At 52.8% G+C, this 19,693-nt stretch overlaps 1 protein-coding gene across 2 annotated transcripts in view; it reads right to left on the bottom strand.

The window, feature by feature from the left end:
- NRG2 (neuregulin 2) overlaps positions 1 to 19,693 on the bottom strand; it is a 201,196-nt gene continuing 181,503 nt past the window's right edge. For both annotated transcript variants that reach the window (XM_088838631.1, XM_088838632.1), the window contains exons 6-10: positions 12,339 to 12,441; positions 9,454 to 9,577; positions 8,982 to 9,109; positions 7,918 to 8,145; positions 1 to 3,257 (exon numbers count right to left, since the gene is read on the bottom strand). In XM_088838631.1, the coding sequence (XP_088694757.1) occupies positions 2,489 to 3,257; positions 7,918 to 8,145; positions 8,982 to 9,109; positions 9,454 to 9,577; positions 12,339 to 12,441 (1,352 nt within the window). In that variant the 3' untranslated portion in view covers positions 1 to 2,488. The remainder of the gene's footprint in view (positions 3,258 to 7,917; positions 8,146 to 8,981; positions 9,110 to 9,453; positions 9,578 to 12,338; positions 12,442 to 19,693) is intronic.

Below are 19,693 nucleotides of genomic sequence, written 5' to 3'. Positions count from 1 at the left end.
TACATGTCTAGTTCTTTACTTTTCTGTATCACCTCCCCTTCATCCAGTTTTTGCCACTCTGTGTGTGACTCAAGAATACAAAGCACAGGATATGGTCATCACCATCATCAAATTTGCCACTAATAGGCATTTATCACATGCCAGAAGCAATCCTGGGTGCTTTATATAATCTCTACAGCAATGCTTTGAGGTAGGTATTAGCATCACCATTTCCCAGCTGAGGAAACTGCAGCCTAGAGAAGTCACACAGCAGGGCTGGAATTTGTGAATTCAGGCCCTGTTGATACCCAAGCCGTTTCAACCCTAGGCCTCTCCATCCTTCCTATTGGTAGGTCTCTGAACTGACCTCACAAGTTCTGGGCTCGTTGCGTGCACCTTCACACATCAACCACCTGAACTCTGAATAGCTGACTCTTTTGTGTCTGGCTGGAATCTAATGGTTCCTAGTGCTGGATACTGACTTAGTAACATTAATCAATGAGGGAATAAGGCTCACCCTGGACCTCCAACTGCCTTTTCCATGCCTGAGATCATGTACTCTCCATCAGAGACTGCAAGTTTAGACAGGCCCCAGCTTTGAGGGGGTATAAAAAACCCCAGCACCTCCTGGAAGCTGAGGGTACCCATTATGCCATTTTCATGTCCAGACTTAGCCTGTGACATGCCTGAGGCCTGAAGGGTCATCTTGCCTCAGCTGCTCCAGTGCCAACCTTACAACCCTTCCCTTCTCACCCACCTAGGCCCGGAAACTCTTGCCTCATTTTGTCCCCTGGAGCTCCAGGGCAGGAACTGGGCCAGCGTTCTGAAGCTGAGCTCAAAGCAGAGTAATCTGCATCAGCCCCTTGGCCAGGTTCCCCAGAAGCCATGGGGTGGTAGGGGAGAGGCGTTGGGGGACAATTGGTGAATGTTCTCAGAACAGGGAGGAGGGATGGATCCCATTCTGGGAGCTGGAGCCAGCGAGATTGAAGGGAGACTCTCTTTCCCCGCAACTGTTTCAGACAGTAAAGAATCTGCCTGCAATGCTGGAGACCAGGGTTCAATCCCTGGGTCTGGAAGATCCCCTGGAGAAGAGAATGGCTACCCACTCCAGTATTCTTGCCTGGAGAATCCCATGGACAGAGGAGCCTGGCAGGCTACAGCCCATGTGGTCGCAAAGAAGACTGAGTGACTAACATACTTCCTCCCAGGAACTGCTCTGGCTCTCTCCAACCTCCACACCAACATCCATCCATCTCTATCACAGGTCTTCATCCTCTGTCTTCCCTCCTCACCTAGGGGCTAGGCACACACAGTCAAACATGAGTTATTTCTGATTTTATTTATAATATAAAAATGTTCAAGTGTCAACAGTCAGGTGTTTGGACATTTCAAGGGGCAGGGTTCCCATTTGTTTAGGATTTTTTTTTTTTAAACAATTACCTTTTTGACAAATTAGCAGTGGACCCAGTTTTGTGGGGTGGGGAGGTCAGGGCTGGAGAGGAAGTGGAAGTCATAGTTGGGCTGGGGGATGGGAGTCCGGCTGTGAGAAGGAAATGGTGTTACTTTATTGCTAAAAGGGGAATCAAATACACTGTTGAGTGGCTCTTCTCGGTCCCAGTGTGACCATGCATCCAATCTAAAGAATCTGAAATGCAAAGGACATGCATGCGTAAAATAGAAAAGACGACCTGTAAACGAAGGTGCTGCAGAGGACGGAGGGGTCCTGGAGGCCACAGGGGAGGAGGAGCCGCGAACACTGGGGCCCTGGCAGAGCTGCCCCCTCCCCCGCAGAGGCTGTTGGGAAGACCTCTTTCTCAGAGCCCCCTTCCTTAGCAGCTGTGAGGAGCGGGGAGGCCCCCTCCCCATTCTGGTTGCTGTCGCTGGGCCTTAGTCTCCCCCTGGACTTAACCTGATCCCAACTCTAGTTCCAAGCCTAGGATCCCCACCCACAGCTAAGGGGGACCAGAACTCCAGATCTTACGAGGGGGCAAAAGCTACTCCGGACCTCATTTTCTTCCTTGGGACCCCCCCTACCCTCGCCCCCACACGAACCCAAACACGTGGCCTCTTTTCTCTGCTTCCTCTTCAGCGCCCCCCACCCCTGCCCCCCGCCAGCTTGGGATCCTACATTCCCTCAACCCCACAACCCACACTTCTCCAGGAGCTCCAGATTAGCGTACAGCAAAAGGCACCACAATATAGGTTTCTATTAAAGAGTCAAAAAATTGGCCCATCTCTCTTTTTTTTTTGTTGTTTCTTTTTTTTTCCGAAGCTGTAAATCAGGATGTTACATATAAATAGTTTCCCTATAAAAACGTCTTTGCCGTTAGCTAATATTATAAGACAATTTTTGCTAAAATGAAAATAAAACATTTTGTTATACCTTTTTCCTTTTATAGAAAATAAAAATATTTTTATTTCTTTTTTTCCTCCTTTCTCTCTCCAGTCGGCGGTCTCTGTTCTCCTTAAAGACAGTGGGGCGGGCGAGGCGGAGGGAGCGGCGGGGGCCCTACAGAGGCCCCGAGTCCTGCTTGCCCCGTGGGGGCGGCCCGCGGCTGTGTCTGCTGCTGGCCCGCGTGCTGTGGCTGTCCAGGGAGTAGTAAGTCCTGCTGTCGGCCGCGGGGCACAGCGGCGGCGAGTCCGAGCGCAGCGCGTCGTGCGCCGCACGCAGGCCGAGGAAAGGCGTGCTCTCGGCAGCCAGCGCCCCGTCCGCGTCGTCCGCGTCGTCGTCTGAGGCCGAGGCCGAGCCGCCTCCTGAGCCGCTGCTCAGCGACAGCGAGTCCCGCGCCGCGCGTGCGCGTTGCGCCGCCAGCCCGTTGAGGCGCGAGCGGCGCCAGCGCCGAGGCCCCGCCGACGTCCTTCGGGACGCGCCGCGGGCGCGCGGCCGCGGCGGCGGCGGGGGCGCGCACTCCTGCGTGGTCTCGTACTCGTCGTCCTCGGGGATGCGGAAGGGGCTGGCGGGCAGGCTTCCCAGGCTGCCGCCCAGCGCGCAGGCCCCTCGCCGCGGCCCCGGCCCCGCTGTGGGGTAATAGTAGCTGTCGTAGCTGCGCTGCATGTCCGCGCTGGGCCCAGGCCCCGGTCCCGGGCCGGGGGGCGCCGGTTGCCGCAGGAGCGGCTGTTGCTCCGCCAGGCGATAATTGATGGGCGCGGCGGGAGGCAGCGACACGGCGTGCGCCGAGTTGGGGGACGTGATCTCAAAAGTCGGCACCTGCGTGGCCAGCGAGTAATGGAAGTCCACGGGAGAGAGGCGCGCGGGCGTGGTCAGGGCAGACACGTACCTGCGGGGAGAGGCAGACATGGGCCGGTTGCCAGGGGATGGGGCAGACCTGATGCAAAGCAGTATTCTAGCCCAGGATCCCTCCCGCAAGAGCCATGCTGGTATTCCTCAGTGACCCTAAGCAATTTCCTTAGTTTCTCTGAGCCTCAGTTTACTTATCTGTGAATCAGGAATAAACACAGCGGTCATTCCATAGCATTATTGGGTGATTCCATATACATATCAGTGGTCCTTGGTTGTGGGGGTGTTCACAGTCACCAGTGTTCCTGAATGGTTACTTTGGATCAGGCTTAGGCTGGGGCATTTTAACGTCTGTAAGAGGCTTCTGTTAATGCCATACTACTTCTTAGGAAACTGAGACTCAAAACATTGAAGTGACTTACTCAAGGTTCACACAGCCAGGAAATGGTCAAGCTGGGATGTGAACCCAGGCCATTCAGGTATGACCTAAATCAAATCCCTTATGATTATACAGTAGAAGTAACAAACAGATTCAAGGGATTAGATCTGATAGAGTGCCAAAGAATATGGAAAGAGGTTTGTAACACTGTACAAGAAGTGGTGACCGTAACCATCCCCAAGAAAAAGAAATGCAAGAAGGCAAACAGGTTGTCTGAGGAGGCCTTACAAATAGCTGAGAAAAGAAGTGAAAAGGAGACAAGAAAGGGAAAGATACACCTAACTGAAGGCAGAGTTCCAAAGAATAGCATGGAGATAAAAGAAAGCCTTCTTAAGTGAACAATGCAAAGAAATAGAGGAAAAATAACAGAATGGGAAAGACTAGAGATCTCTTCAAGAAAATTAGAGGTATCAAGGGAAAAATTTCATGCAAAGATGGGCACAATAAAGAACAGAAATGGTAAGGACCTAACAGAAGTAGAAGAGATGGCAAGAATACACAGAAGAACTGTATAAAAAAGGTGACCAGTGACCTGGATGACCACGATGGTGTGATCACTCACCATCACTCAGCCAGACATCCTGGAATGTGAAGTCAAGTGGGCCTTAGGAAGCATCACTATGAACAAAGCTAGAGGAGGTGATGGAATTCCAGCTGAGCTATTTCAAATCCTAAAAGAAGATGCTATTAAAGTGCTGCACTCATTATGCCAGCAAATTTGGAAAACTCAGCAGTGGCCACAGGACTGGAAAAGATCAGTTTTCATCCTAATCTCAAAGAAAGGCAATGCCAAAGAATATTCAAACTACTTCACAGTTGTGCTCATTTCACATGCTAGCAAGGTAATACTCAAAATCCTTCAAGCTAGGCTCCAACAGTAGGCGAACCGAGAACTTCCAGATATACAAGCTGGATTTAGAAAAGGCAGAGGAACCAGAGATCAAATTGCCATTTGTTGGGTCACAGAAAAAGCAAGAGAATTCCAGAAAAACTCTAGTCCTGTTTTATTGACTCTGCTAAGGCCTTTGACTGTGGATGGCAACAAACTGTGGACAATTCTTCAAGAGATGGGAATACCAGACCATCTTACCTGCCTCCTGAGAAACCTGTATGCAGGACAAGAAGCAACAGTTAGAACCAGACATGGAACAATGGACTGGTTCTAAATTGGGAAAGGAGTACATCATGGCTGTATATTGTCACCCTGCTTATTCAACTTATATGCAGAGTACATCATGCAAAATGCTGGACTGGACGAATCACAAGCTGGAATCAAGATTGCTGGGAGAAATATCAGTAACCTCAGATATGCAGATGATACCACCCTAATGGCAGAAAGTGAAGAGGAACTAAAGAATCTCATGATGAAAGTGAAAGAGGAGAGTGAAAAAGCTGGCTTAAAAGTCAACATTTAAAGGACTGAGATCGTGTGATCTGGTCCTATCACTTCATGGCAAATAGATGGGGAAACAATGGAAACAGTGACAGACTTTATTTTCTTAGGTTCCAAAATCACTGCGAATGGTGACTGCAGTCATGAAAAATAAAAGATGCTTGCTTCTTGGAAGAAAAGCTATGACAAACCTAGACAGAGAATTAAGAAGCAGAGACATCATTTTGCTAACAAAGGTCTGTCTAGTCAAAGCTATGATTTTTCCAGTAGTCGTGTATGGATGTGAGAGTTGGACCATAAAGAAGGTTGAGCACCAAATAATTGATGCTTTCAAACTGTGGGGCTGGAGAAGACTCTTGAGAGTCCCTTGGACAGCAAGGAGATCAAACCAGGCAATCGTAAAGGAAATCAGTCTTGAATATTCATTGGAAGGACTGATGCTGAAGCTCCAGTTTACTTCAGCCATCTGATTTGAAGAGCAGACTCACTGAAAAAAACCCTGATGGTGAGAAAGATTGAGGGCAGGAAGAGAAGGAGGAGACAGAAGATGAGTTGGTTGGATGGCATCATCAACTCAATGGATGTGAGTTTGAGGAAACTTTGGGAGATAGTGAAGGACAGGGAAGCCTGGTGTGCTGCAGTTCATAGGGCTGCAAAGAGTTGGACACAGTTGAGTGACTGAACAACAACAGGCAGAAACCAGGACTCACACTGCCCAATTCCTCATTCTAGTCCCTGCATTCAGCCACCCCTGTGACTTGGACTCCCCTTCCCTCAGGGACAGTTCATCCCTTGGCTGATGGCTACAGTGGGGAAATATTCCTTTTTAAGGTGAAGCTAAAATCTGCCTCAAGGAAGTGACTGCTCCTACCTCAAGTAGGAGCTCAGCCCAGAGCACAGTTACCAAGACCACACTGAAGCATCTCTGCTTGGAGCTAAAGAGCACCAGTTCCTTCAAAAGTTTGCCTTCCTAATATCTCCTAGTCTGGGTCCCAGGCACTAGTCCCTTTTCTTTCTCCACATTTCCCTTTCTGGGTAAACCAGCCTCTTGCCCAGCCATTGTCTACCTCAGGACAGGGACCCCCACCTCCTTGCCTCTTTCAAATGGTAGAGCTGGGCACCTGACTGCTTCCTCAAATCCCTATACTATCTTTCTGAATCATCTGACTCCTGGGTCTTCCCTCTTCCACATTTTCCACATGTATATCCATCAAGTCCTACCCATTCCCTTTCTCCTGGATCATACCCTCCACCCTGCCCTACTCCATCCTGGCACTGGATATTCACTCTGATCATGCCCCCACCCCAGGATCTCTCCTTGTTCAGCCTATGCACTTCCCAGAACAATCTTTTAAAGTCACATCTCTGCTTTAGGAGGCCCTTCCTGCTTACCCACCCAGGGCCACTGGCTGTCTGTCTAGCCCCAGCCTGCCTGCTTACGCCCAGCTCCCCTCTCCCCATACCTCGAGGCGCCTCACTCACCAGCTCTGTCCTTAGTGCCTCTGCTGGAACTGCTTGTGGTGTTCCCCTCACCCAGAAGTTCCTCCCAACCTTTCTACCTCCACCCTTCAAGGAGTCCTATTGCTCTTGTTACTGTTGATAACCACAGCTTCACCTAGTGAGCACCAGCTCCATGTCAGGTCTGAGACAAAGAGCTTTGTGCTTGATCTTAGGTAGCCTTCATAAGAGCCACGAGACAGGTGTAATGTTCACTGTTCTACAGCTGAGGAAACCAAACCACAGAGGTGATCAACGTGCCCCAAGTCACACGGGTGGTGGAACTGGGCTTGGAAAGGTTAGTATCAGAAAAACCTAGTTGCTTCTCAGAGCCTGCGGTCAGACTGGCTTTCTCTGACCTAGTGGGGTGATCTATGTTTAGCACTTTTCATGGGCAGCTGGGAGCTTCAGTGGTTTGTGCCCGTGGCTGGCATGGAATAGGCTGAGCTGAGCCTTCTCCACCCTAGCCTGGAGTTCCTTGTGAAAATGGAAGTGCTAGTCACTCAGTTGTGTCCGACTCTTTGCAACCCCATGGACTGTAGCCCTCCAGGTTTCTCTGTCCATGGAATTCTCCAGGCAAGAATACTAGAGCAGGTAGCCATTCCCTTCTCCAGGGGATCTCTCCTACCCAGGGATCAAACCCAGGTTGTCTGCATTGCAGGCAGATTCTTTACCATCTGAGGAGTTCCTAGTACCATGCCCCTTTTTCTGCTCTCCTCCCAGAGATCCTACTTGCCAAGGGGCCATTTAAGGGCGAGCAAGATGCAGCCTGGCCCCTGTGACTCCTGCCTGTGAGTCAGGGAAGAAGGGGATTTCCTGGTTCTCACTGCATTCACTGCTTGGGAACCCAGTGGCATCTTGATCCATGGGGGCCCAGTCACTGCTGCTTCCAGGGCTTCAGGCATTCTTGGCTCATTCCCATCCTGCACTGATCAGTTTCCTCACAGACAGCCTCTCTTCCCACTCTCTCATCTGTTTGATCTTGGTGTCTGTTTCTCCTAGGACATGGGGCCTCTAGGTGACACCAGCGTAGGGCAACCATATGTTCTGGTTTGTCCAGGACAGCCCCTGTTTGTTCCTGATGTTCCAGTGTGATTATTAATAACATTCTCTTCTATTCTGAAAAGTGTCCTAGTAGGACAATTAAATTAAATAGTCATAACACACCAGGGTCTACTGGCTGGAGTCCCAGCCTGTCATTAACATGTTAATGACCCTGAGCAGAACATTGAACTTTTCAGGGACCTTGCTTGCCCATCTGAAAAACGGGGATGAGGCTCTTTGGAGTGTTTCTGAGGTGACCACAGGATCGGCCCCAGGTCAGTGGTACCAGATGTCTGGCTGAGGTGGGCGCAGGTCACAGGGACTGACCTCTCACTGTGTGGGGAGTCACGCAGGGAGTCTATGGAGTCGTGGTAAGGTGGCACGGCAGCCCTGTGCCGCTCCTCCAGGCTGTAGGCCGCCGCCCGCCGTGCCCGGGCCTCCACACACGCTGGGCTGTTGCACTTGCTGGTGCCCACTGATGACAGCACGATGCCCGACTGGGAGTCAGAGGTCAGGCTCTCAGAACGGTCCAGGCTCCATGTGTGGCTCTCATGCCTGGAGAAGCCAGGTGCGAGTGACATGAGGGGACAGGAAGGGTCCCACGCCCACCCCTGCCCTGGTTCTTCACTCCTTCTCAGTCTCCCTTAGCTCACTGCCCTCTACTCTGGGCTGATGTGTAATGTCGAAAATGCTAAATCCCAATTTGGGGAGGAGGAGAGCTGAAAGCCTGTGGATGGGTGGGCTGCAGTTCACACAGCCGGCTGCAGTGCACACAGCCCTCTTCCTTTCCTCCCTGCAGCAACCTCCCCTTGGTCTCCTTGGCTGTGACCCCTTCCACTCCCGTGGTCCTGGGATACTTGCCGCAAGCACCCAGCCCCAGTGGCCAATATACAGGGACCCCACTCCCCAGAGGAGAAAGGGGTCAACCATATTCTTTTTAGAGCTATATGACTTTGTGCTTGTGTAGACAGGCCTCCCTACCTCTGGAGAGGAGGCTGAGGTGGATTAGGTTCACGTGGAAACCCCAGGAGAGGACATTGAATAGCTGTGGGTACTTGAGGGACCAGGCACTTTTTGCCAGAGGAAGTGGTGCTAATGACCTCCAAACAGAACTAAATGTTAGGTGGGAGCACAGTGATGCTGTTGCTTTTCTGGGGCTGGTTTAGACTAGAAAAGGGAATCCTGTTTCTTGACCTGGATGGACATTTGGTGGTGGATTCTGGTTTGAAGCCCCCCACCTCCATCCTCTGGCTCATTAGGACCCTTAATACAGAGACCAGCTTGGCTGGGAGTTGTGTGTGTCCCCAGGAAGGTGTGTGATGCGTGTGTGAGCGCCCTGTGGGTGTGAGCACAGGAGTCTGCAAGGATCTGCGGGCCTGGGGGGCGCCCACCTGTGGCTGGAGGTGGGCGTGGCTGTGGAGCAGTGGTGAGAAGGAGAGCAGGAGTGGCTCCCGGAGAAGGTGGTCTCCGTCTCCCTTCGGATGACGTGGTCTGTGGCTGGCACATTCTTGGAAATATACTGCAACGGAGAGTTTGAGGGGGGCAGTTAGCGACAGATGCCCAAGTTGGCCCTCTTCCTGGTGGGCTCGGGGAAATGAGACAGTAAGCTTCAGGTGGTGGGGATGGTCCACTGGATATGTGACTCAGTGTTAGGGCAGCAGTGGCCCCTGGAAGTCCAGCCCCTGACCTCCCTTGAGGAAGTGGGCCAAGCGAGGCTAAGTCGTCCTGGGGAGGCGAGGCCAGGCTACCAGGCAAGGCTGACCCCAGGATGGGCCGCTGCCTCCCTGGCGCATTCTTGCAGGGGGCATGAGAAGGCAGGCTCTACTGCGAGGGGTCAGAGTGCGGCCAGGGATCACCACTCACATCTGCCATCTGGATCTCCTCAGGGTCCAGTCGGGGGTGGCTGGGCCCGTTGGCCAAGCTCCGGTTCTGGTGGGCAGGGCACATGTTCTGTCGGAGGTGGTTGTGCATCTGCTTCCGCTGTTTCCTGCAGGAGAAGGTGCATTAGCCTTCTCCCCCATACCCCACGACACACACAAAGCATGAACTCCCCTAGCTGTCATTCCACGGAACTGGGCTTCCTATGCCCTGGACTGCCATGGCATCTCCTGCTACTGCTCTTCCTGGGCTCAGGCTGCCCTCAGCCAGGACCCCTACAATCAACCCCTACATCATCACTACCAGCCTGCATTCAGCAGTACCTGAGTGTAGTGGTAATGAGCTTTGGCTCTGCTGAGACAGTAGAACTCTACTTTCTAGCTGTGTAACTCTGGGCAAGTTACTTAAACTCTCTGTGCTCCACTTTCCTCATCTGTAAAATGGACTGATAATCTATCCATTTCAAAGACCACTGAGTATGAAGAGTAGATAAGATATTCAAGCACAGTGCTGACCCACTTGCTCTTTCATTCATTTATTTGGTATTGAATGGGTTTTTACTATGTGCCAGAACTCGCCTGCCAATGCAGAAGACGTGGGTTTGATCCCTGGGTTGGGAAGATCCCCTGAAGGAGGAAATGGCATTCCACTCCAGTATTCTTGCCTGGGAAATCCCAAGGACAGAGGAGCCTGGCAGGCTGCAGTCCATAGGGTCACAAGGAATCAGACGTGATTTAGTGACTGAACAAAGCAAAGAGGCAGTTTTGGAGCAGAGGAGACAGATATAGTTTCTGCCCTCATGAAGCTTGCAGGCCAGTAGGAGAGGCAGATGATAAACACATCATCTGCCTCTCCTAATAATAATAAAAATAAATAAACAAGTACTTTCAGTGAAGTGCTATAAAGAAAATAAAATAGGATGCTATGGTTAGGGAAACAAGACCTGTGGGGCCTCTTTCCTTTGGCACACGTTAAGAGCTATTGTCGGAGAAGGCAATGGCAAGCCACTCCAGTACTCTTGCCTGGAAAATCCCATGGACAGAGGAGCCTGGTAGGCTGCAGTCCATGGGGTCGACATGACTGAGCTTCACTTTCACACATTGGAGAAGGAAATGGCAGCTCACTCCAGTGTTCTTGCCTGGAGAATCCCAGGGATGGGGGAGCCTGGTGGGCTGCCGTCTATGGGGTCGCACAGAGTCGGACACGACTGAAGCGACTTAGCAGCAGCAGCAGCAGCAAGAGCTTTTGTAATCAACAAGTCTAATCATGTCACTTTCCTGCTACAAACCCTTCATGGGTCTTCAGCATCCTGTCCCTCTCCCTAGCACTGTCTCTCCACACCCCCACTCACTGCATCCTTGGAGGACTTGTTTCTGATCCGACACTGTGCCTCTCTGACCTCTGGGCCTTTGCATCTAATTGCAGCACATTCTATGCCCCTTCACCTGCTAACTTCTGCTCGACTCAGGCCCAGCTAAAATGAACCTTTTTCAGGGAAGTCCTTCCTGCCCTCCAGCTGAGGTTAGGCACCCCTGAAATATATCCCGTGATTCCGCACCTCTTGCTTAGAGCCCTGGCCATTTGCCTGGTGCAGGGCCTGGTGTCTGTTCAGCAGGCATTGAATGAAAGTTTGTTGAAATGAGTAAATGTAGTATAGGTTAGAACATGGTGCTTGTTTCCCCACCCCCGCCCCAGTTTTGGGCCTCGGTTTTCCTATGTGGGCTCAGTCTCCTCTCTGGGCTCTCTGAGCCCTAAATCTCAAGGTTGGCAAGGACTTTGATCTCATATATAGGGGCAGCAGTAACTAAGACCCCAGGGCTCAGCCTGCCAAATGATGGTCATGCCCAGATTCCTGCTTCCCAGATAAGAACAGATGTGACAATCCTCTTTCTGAACTACATCACTTTACAACCTGCAATGGCTTCCTACCATCTGTAGGATAAACCTAGGCTCCCTAGCTTGACATTCAAGGCCCTATGGTGCCATGCAGGCTCCAGCTGTTCTTTTAGACTCATGCACCTTATTTCTTGACCCCCACCCTTTGCTCCAACTAGCCTGGTCTGCACAAACTCCATGAACACAGTCAATACTCCCTGGCATTTGTCTTTTAGCTTGCTTTGTTCTGCTGGAATTGTCCAGCCCCATTCCTGCCCCTTGCTCCAAGGTTCTGATGTCACCTTTCCTCTACTCAGGGGTGCCCCAAACCCACCTTCTCTGTGTTGGAAAGTGTCTTGCCTGGACTGCTCCTAGGTGGGCCCAGGAAACTCCCTTTGAACTCTCTTTTTTCTCTGAGAAGGGGCCTCCCTCTCTGTGCTTCCCCACCCCCCACACTGCCCTAGTGTATGCCTACTTGACAGGGCAGATGCTCCCCGCAGGATGCTCTGAGGTACATATGAGGATCATGCCCATTTTACAGACGAGGACTCAGAGAGGTTTGTCAATTTCCATAGGGTTACAGGAAATGGAGAAGGAAATGGCAACCCACTCCAGTGTTCTTGCCTGGAGAATCCCAGGGATGGGGGAGCCTGGTGGGCTTCCGTCTTTGGGGTCACACAGAGTCGGACACGACTGAAGTGACTTAGAAGAAGAAGAAGAAGAAGACAGGAAATGGCAGAGTTGGATTTGAACCCAGATCTGTCTTCTTCCGATGCCTGTGCTTATGACCACTCTTGTTCAGTCCTCTGGGGTCTGTCTCTCCCACCCTCTGCTCCTGCTTCTTGGCTTGGCCCTTTGGCCCCATACCAGCTGCAGAAACCCCTAAGGGGCAGAGGGAAGAGCAAGGGGGAGGCCAGGCCAGGCATGTCGGAGTGGAGAGGAGAGCCTGTCCCCACAGAAGCAGCCCCTGGTTGGCCTGAGTGCCGACAACTCACTTGGTCTTGCAGTAGGCAACCACGCAGACGATGCCCACCACCAGCAGAGCCACGCAAATCCCAGTGATGGTCAGGACCCTCTTCTGGTACAGTTCCTCAGCTTCTGCAGGGGTAGAGGGTGTGAGGGGGCAGGCAGAGGGCAGACCCACAGAGGCAGGGGTGCAGACCCTCCCCTACCCCTCATACCTTGGGCTCCCATCCATCTCTTCCCTCCCTAGCCAGTTCCCTCCCTCCTGCTCTCCCGAACTCTACCCACCCACGGATCTGGTCACAAGTGACTACCCCTGAGTTCACTTTCCCAAACCCTGCACTCTACCCGATGAGTGGAAAATGCATGGGGGATGGAGGAGGTGGGATGAAGGTGAAGGTCCCAAGGTCATAGGGGAGGGCAACCCACTATGGCCTGGTGGCTGCCAAGAGCCTTGATTGGCTGGGGGAAACTAGTCTTCACAGCGGTGAACATGCAGGTCCTGGGCAGAGACCTGGCCACTTTGGCTTCCTGAGGAAGGTGGAAAGTGGCTTGTTCAGGGCTAGAGAACAAGCTTATTCTTGGGCTTGTTCTTGTTCTAGACACCAGGTCCAGAGCCTAGCCTTAGGAGGGGTGATGGGATCAGCGACAGAGCGGGCCAGGCCCGCAGAGGTGGGCATGGGGAAAAAGGCTTTGGTTTATCCCTTCGGCCTGGTCAGAGTTGTGGCTCTGGCCCACTCTGGCCCCCAGTCTCTGCCTGTGGGGAGCTCACAAGCGACAGCACAGCTCCCTAGGACAACCCTGTGCTCAGGAGTGACCTCTGCTCTTCTGAAGGAGCTGAGCTAGGCTGGGCCTCAGAGCCTTAAAAAAGACTCGACCAGACCCTCTACCCTCACTTTTTGGTGGGGCAGCCCCTACCCTTCTAGAACAGAGAAAGTCTGGAGGAAGAGAAGGAAAAAGGGGCTAGCACACAACATGGTCACCCTCACTCCCACTTGCATGGGCTGGCCGGCCCTTCCACATTGCTCCCTCCCAGCAGGACTGGGATAAGAGGGGACCGGACCCAACACCTTGGTGGAACCCTGGGCAATGTGCCTAGGCCGCCAGGCTTGCAGCACCTCCTGTGGCAAAGGTACACCCAGCAGCACAGACTGGGTACAGATGCCCAGACACACATACCTGGAGGACTACGCCTGGCTGACACACGGACCCTTCACAGGGATACAGGGATACACTCATGCACGTCCACCGTGCACGTGATCAGGCCCACGAACACACCATCATGCAGAGTCGTAAAACAAACAGCCCTTTACCCAAGATCCCCGCCTCTGGGCTCTGTGGTCCTCGTCCTGCCTGTGGTTCTCCTCCCCGGCCACCCCTCAGTCCTCTAGTCAGGCCTCTGTCTCCGTCACTCCTTTGAGACCACTCTGGTCATGGTCACCAACAACCCTCTGCTGCCAAACCTCTGGTCCACTCACTTCCCTCTCAGCGGACTCCGCCAGCTGGGCTCACTTCCCCAGCTGGTCTTCTCTCCTGGATTTCCTCCTCCTGCACTGGCTCATCTCTGTCTCAGTTGCTGCTCCCCACTCTTCCATGTGGGCTTCAGGGTAGAAAGGCCCAGAGCTCTCAGGCATCTTCCTCTCCCTACCTGCCCTCTCTCCCTCCATCATCTCACTCAGACTCACACTGCAAATACCACCTGTATGCGGCTAATCTCACATTTCTCTCTCTTGTACCAACTTCTCCCCTAGCTCCAGATTCCTACAGCCAAGGGCCATGGCCAAGCAGATGCACTGACCCCATCTGCCCACCCCCCCACACCTGCCCTCTGCCCTTCCCATCTCTAAGGTGGCAGCACCACTTTTCCTGCTGTACAGGCTCCAAGCCTCAGAATCATTCGTTCCTGATCTTCCCACCCACTCTGGTACCTGACCCATCAGCAGGTCTTCTCAGCTCTACCTCCCAAGTAGATCCCAGATCTGACCACTTCTTACCTCTTCTGGGGCTTCCAGCTTTGTCCAAGATGATGCCATCTCTCCCTGGACAGCTGTCCACCTTCTGACTGGTTTTTCTGATTCTATTCCTCCACATCCTGTCACCTTACCCAGTCTATTCTCTGCCCCAAAGCCACATTGATTTCCAATCATAAAGCAGATCATTTTACTCCTCATAAAGATCATAAAGCAGATCATTTTAAGGATGCTTAAAAACCCACACTGGCATCCCCCTGCAATTCAAATACAACCTAAAGCCTTACCGTGGCCCACAAGACCCAGGGTCACCCGGTCCCTTCCTTTAGATCCCATCTGTGGTCCTCCCCCGCAATATCTGCTGTGTTCCAGAGTCACTGGCAGTCCTTCCACCCACTGAACAAGGCAGGCCCGTCCACGTCTTCCCTAACTTGCTGTGTCCCCACCATAAACACTCCACCCCCACCTACTGTTTGCAGGGCTGGCTACTTTCTGTCAAGTTTTAGCCCAAACATCACCTCACTGGACAAGCCTTCTCTGATCACTTAGTTAGAGTCAGTCCCCACCCTGGCTTGCTGCTATCCCAGTCCCTTTTATTGGGCTGGTTAAAAAGTTAATTTGGGTTTTTCTATTACATCTTATGGAAAAATCCGAACAACCTTTTTGGCCAACTGGATATTTTCTGTATAGTGCTTACCACCACCTGATATCTTTCTTGTTTGCTTGTTCTGCCAGGAGGGCAGCAACTCTGCATGCTAGATCCCCAGGGTCTGGCCAACTCTGGGGCTCAGGAGATGTTTTTGAGTTGGTGAGTGAATGAATATACAGACCACCTTTACAGACAGTCACATTACAGATGCTCACACTTGCCTCCACACCCACTGCTCATGCTCAACTCTTAACAACAAAGATTGCACCCACTGCACCCCTCCGTGTGCTTACATCCTGCACTGAGAGACCCAACAAGGTGTAAACACGTCAGCTCCCCATAATAACACAGACACGCACACCTACAGATTCACTCTTGTGTCCCCTGGCAGGATCACACGGACACCAGATTTGACTCCTCTCCTCCCCACCCCATCACAGCAGACAGACAGACATACTCTTACACATAGACTTTCAGCTCCATTTTCTGAGAATAGCTGACGGTGGCTAGGTGGCAGGGGAACTAGGGCCTCCCCCAACCTGCCACAAGAACAGCTTTTTTTATAACTGCCAGCTCCACAAACATCTGAGGTCTGACTGCATCGAAGCCTCAACCCGTCTTGAGCTCCTGCTTCTCTTCAGCTATATAACATGTGTGGACCAGGGTGGAGGCTCCCAGCACAAAGCCAGAGAGTTGGAAAGATGGACCTCAGAGTCTCTTCCTGCCCAGGGCATCTTCCAGGGTCCAGAGGGCAGTCACGGGAGGGAGGTAAGGTTCTGAGCTGGGAGGCAGGAGGTACCAGCCCACCCTAGACCCTTGCTGGTGCTGCCCATAGACAAACACATGTGCCCTCGTGGAGACAGATCATGATAGGAGTAACAGCCTCAAGCAGATGGCAAAGCCTGGCAGACAAACACGAGGCAGGGGGCGGAGACAAATAGGTGTTATCAGCTGCCAGCCCGGTGCAGAATGAAAAGCAATGGAAATGGAAATGGGAAAAGGAAAGAGGATTAAAGTCAAATTGAAAGGGCTGCCTCTCTGCACAGTTCTCCAAAGCAAGATTCCGTGGCTTCTGGATACCCACTCTTCGAGGGACCTGGCTTTTTGGCCAACCCACTGGGCCACATACAGCTCACGGGGCCTGTTCCCCTGAGTACCATGGTGATCAGCCCCAGGCAAGGGGGTGCTGCTGTACACTGGGTACAGTCTGAACCCCAGGGCACCCTGCTGTGCATAGGCTTTTCTCATCTCTCCCACATCAGTGTAGTTTACTATAGGACATCCTGGCAGGGACGGGGGGATTTCTGAAATCCTCCCTTTTCCATTTTGGGGGAAAGGAAACTCAACATCCAGCACACATGGTGTCAGAGGCTGAGGAGAGGGGCTGTGTGGATGGTGCTGACCCATACATAGAGGCTCCGTACCCTTTAGTTCAAATCCAAGGTGCTCTGGCAGTGCGGGAGAGAGGAGGGTCAGAGGGGAAGGGATGGAGGGAGAGATACAGACAGAGATGGGGGAAGGGCGGGAGAGAGAGAGAGAGAGAAACGTTGGTCAGGACTCTTCAGACACCAGCAGCAGCCTGTGAGGTGAAAGCAGGTTAGTGGGGTCCCCTCCCGGCCTCCTGAGCCCCTTCCCTGGCACCCAGCCCCCAGGAGCCCTTGCTGGGGGGTAGGGAGAAGAAGGGTTAGGCTCAGCAGGCAGGGCGGGTTCTTTAGAGATGAGCTGTGGGGTTAGTACCTGGTGGGGAGGGGCAGAAGTCAGTTGGCAGATGTCCCCGGGGAGGAAAGTGAGTGGGGGGCAGGGGTCCAAGGCATCCCCATACTCCCCCTCCCAGCTCCGGCGCCAGCCCCTCCTGGAGACAGTCTGCTCTGCTTGAGCTCATTCACAGGGCCCATTTTTCTGTTCAGAATGAGTGCAGAGGGTACTCAGACTGGCCCTTTGTCCCTGTCCTGTCCCCTTAGGCCTCACTGGCCTGCCCACCTACTAGGAGCCTGGCATAGAGGCTCAGAGTCTGTGGGGAGCCGGGGTGGGGAGGGGAGCAGGTCACTTCTCCACCTGACACCCCCAACATCCTAGAAACTTGCAGGGTGAGGCCTTGGGGTGTCAGCCTACTTTCACTACTTAGGAAAGCAAACTTCAACTTGGACAAAGAAACAAGCGTGCCACCTGGAGAACACCTGTGCCCCCTGCATGGCAGCCAGTTGTGCTCTTTGAAGTGGGATCATGTTGTGAATGTGCAATTTCATGGCCCTTCAAGGTAGATGCCCAGGATATCGAAGGCTCGGATAAGAGGGCCTGACCAGGAATCAGCTCTGGCACTGACCTGTTGTGCGACCCGAGTTCCCTGCCTGTCTGGCTCTCCGTCTCTCATCTGTGGAGTGGGGATCAGGCCTGGCTACGGGATCCCTGGAAGGTCTGCAACCTGGCTGTGCTTCAGAATCATCCAGGCCAATGGAACCGGGCTCTGGGGTGGGAGCCCAGAAATCTCCCCAATGTTTTTGAAAAGTGCCTCTAGCATTCTGAGGTAGCAGCCGGCATCTGAGTGTGGGCTTCGAGTCTCTGTTTTGTCCCCAGTTTGCTGTGTGCGTGTGGGCAAGTCATAGTCTCCGTTTCCTCATGTGAGAAAGGTGCCTGTAGCCAGGGAGAGGAAGAGGCCAAGGTGGTGGGCCAGGGCCCTCTCCATCGCCTCCCCATGTGCAGAGCAAGCTTCCCCAGATCCCAGGAAGAGGTGGAGCTGTGTTCTGAGGGTCTCATCTCCTGTGGAGGGAGGGGAGCATGGGCACATGTGGATTTCTCCTTTGCTTCCTGACAGGGAGTCCAGAGGGCTCTGCCATTGGAAAAGGGCAAGCGAGCAGGATGGCTCTGACTGAAAGAGCCTTGAGGAAGATCCTGGGGCTCTGACCCCCCAATTCCATGCAGTGACCACACCCTTGAAGCATCAACCCCAGCTCTTCCAAACATGAACCTTTCTGGGCACTCCTGTTAAATTTGAGGTTGAGGGTGATCTCTTTGTGGTCTTACATGTACTGCTGGGAGGTAGGAGTCCTTAACACAGCGTGTCCTCTCCTCTCCTGGGACCTGCCTTGGCTGGCCAGCTGTGCTAAGCAAGCAGCACAAACTTGACAGACTCAAGGGGTCCTCAGGGGCAGCATTCACTAAGCGTCTAATCCTGTAGCCCCAGGGACCCTCCAGGCAGCTCGAGAGAGCTCACAGTGTTTGGATATGCACCCAGGCTCCCCAGAGAGAAGAGCCCACTTGGCCACAGCACCCCAGAGGCTGAGAGAACTATGGTTCACAGAGCTGGTTTGAGCTCTGCTTGTAATGGTGTTTGTAGTAGATGAGGCAGCTGGGGGCTGTGGTGCTAGGACACTTTCCCAAGGTCACACAGCAAATTTGGAGGCAGAAAGGAAGCTAGAGGCCAGGTCTGTGATCTCGTGGGGCTAAGCCACGGCTATTCCTGCCCATTGAGTCCCTGGGCAGGCCTGACTGGCTAGTCCTCAGGACAACATGACCACCTGAAGAAGTGAGCAGGGCTCCCAAAGTCATTTAAGAGTTTTCTCCTGCATCACTCACTCCTCTGGGAACCAAGCAGTACAGCAGCAGCTTTGAGGGCTCCTGACTGGCCTCCCCTTTGAGTCAAAGGCCAGTGCTGTATTGGATCGACAGTGGTAGCTGGCAGGACTGGTTATGTGACTGAGGGCTTGGCTGGTCACTAGAAGGAAGCCCTGCTTCCCTTGCCCCATGGGTGGATTCTGAGGGGCCTGCAGCTATGTCAGCTCCAGCAAAATAAAAACTAAACAAAAAACCAAAGTCTTCTGCTCGTCATATTCACTGATTGCCACTCAGCCAGCATAGAGTGACACCACTAAGTCACAGACAGGTCCTACTGGACAGAAACCTGCATACTGACCAGTAACCATGGTCACCTGCTGCTGAACTCCCAGCAAGGCCGGCTGATCAGACAACAGGCAAAGTCTCCATCCTGGACAGGCCCTGAGATACACGGTCTCAGGCTACTGGATGAGGAGGTCCTGATGTGGACCCTAGAGCATGTGCTCATGTGCTCGTGTGTGTGTGCCTGTGTGAGCAGGTGTCAGCACACGTCTGTGTTGGCGTGCGAGTGCAGGCATGTGCTCGTGTGTTCGTGAGTGTGTGCAGGTTTGTGCCCTTGTATGTGAGGGGTATCCAGGTGCACAAGTTTTGATTCTTGGGAAGTGGAGGGGCTGTCAGGGGAAGAAGGGGAAGTTACTGTGGCCGCAGGTCTAGAGGCTGTCTGGACAGAGGGGGAAGGTCAAACACTTTGCTCAGGATGTGCTGAGAGTCAGCCTCTGGGGGCCCTCACCCCCAGGCCAGCAGTAGCTGGGAGAAGAGCTTGGCTGTGTTCAAGCAACAACTGCAGGCCCTCGACTAAGCCTGTCGTGTGTCTCCCTTCGTTTCATCCTCACAGCAACCCTAAGGGCATAGATGCCATTATCCCCATTTTCAGATGAGAAAATCAGAGAGGTTAAATGAGGCCCCCAGAACAGTAAGCTTAGCAGCTGGCAATATTATTCAGGTCCCTGTGAATCCAAGCCTGAACACTTAAGTTAGCATTTTACACTCCCTTCTCAATAATTATCTGATAGAGCAGTGCATGGAGTGCTCTGGGCAAAGTGCTTGAAGAGTATAAATCCTCTACCAAAAGGTGCCAGCAAGAATTCCAATAACACCAGACAGAAAGGCTGCATTTCCAGAGTCTTTCCTGGGCTCCTGGGGCCTGGCTGACCCT

The sequence above is a fragment of the Moschus berezovskii genome, chromosome 8 (assembly GCF_049115385.1).
Source record: "Moschus berezovskii isolate FMDL1 chromosome 8, NW_MosBer_1.0, whole genome shotgun sequence".
Classification (NCBI taxonomy): domain Eukaryota; kingdom Metazoa; phylum Chordata; class Mammalia; order Artiodactyla; family Moschidae; genus Moschus; species Moschus berezovskii.
The sequence above is the reverse complement of the archived record's forward strand: the minus strand, read 5'-3'. Positions and strand labels throughout refer to the sequence as shown.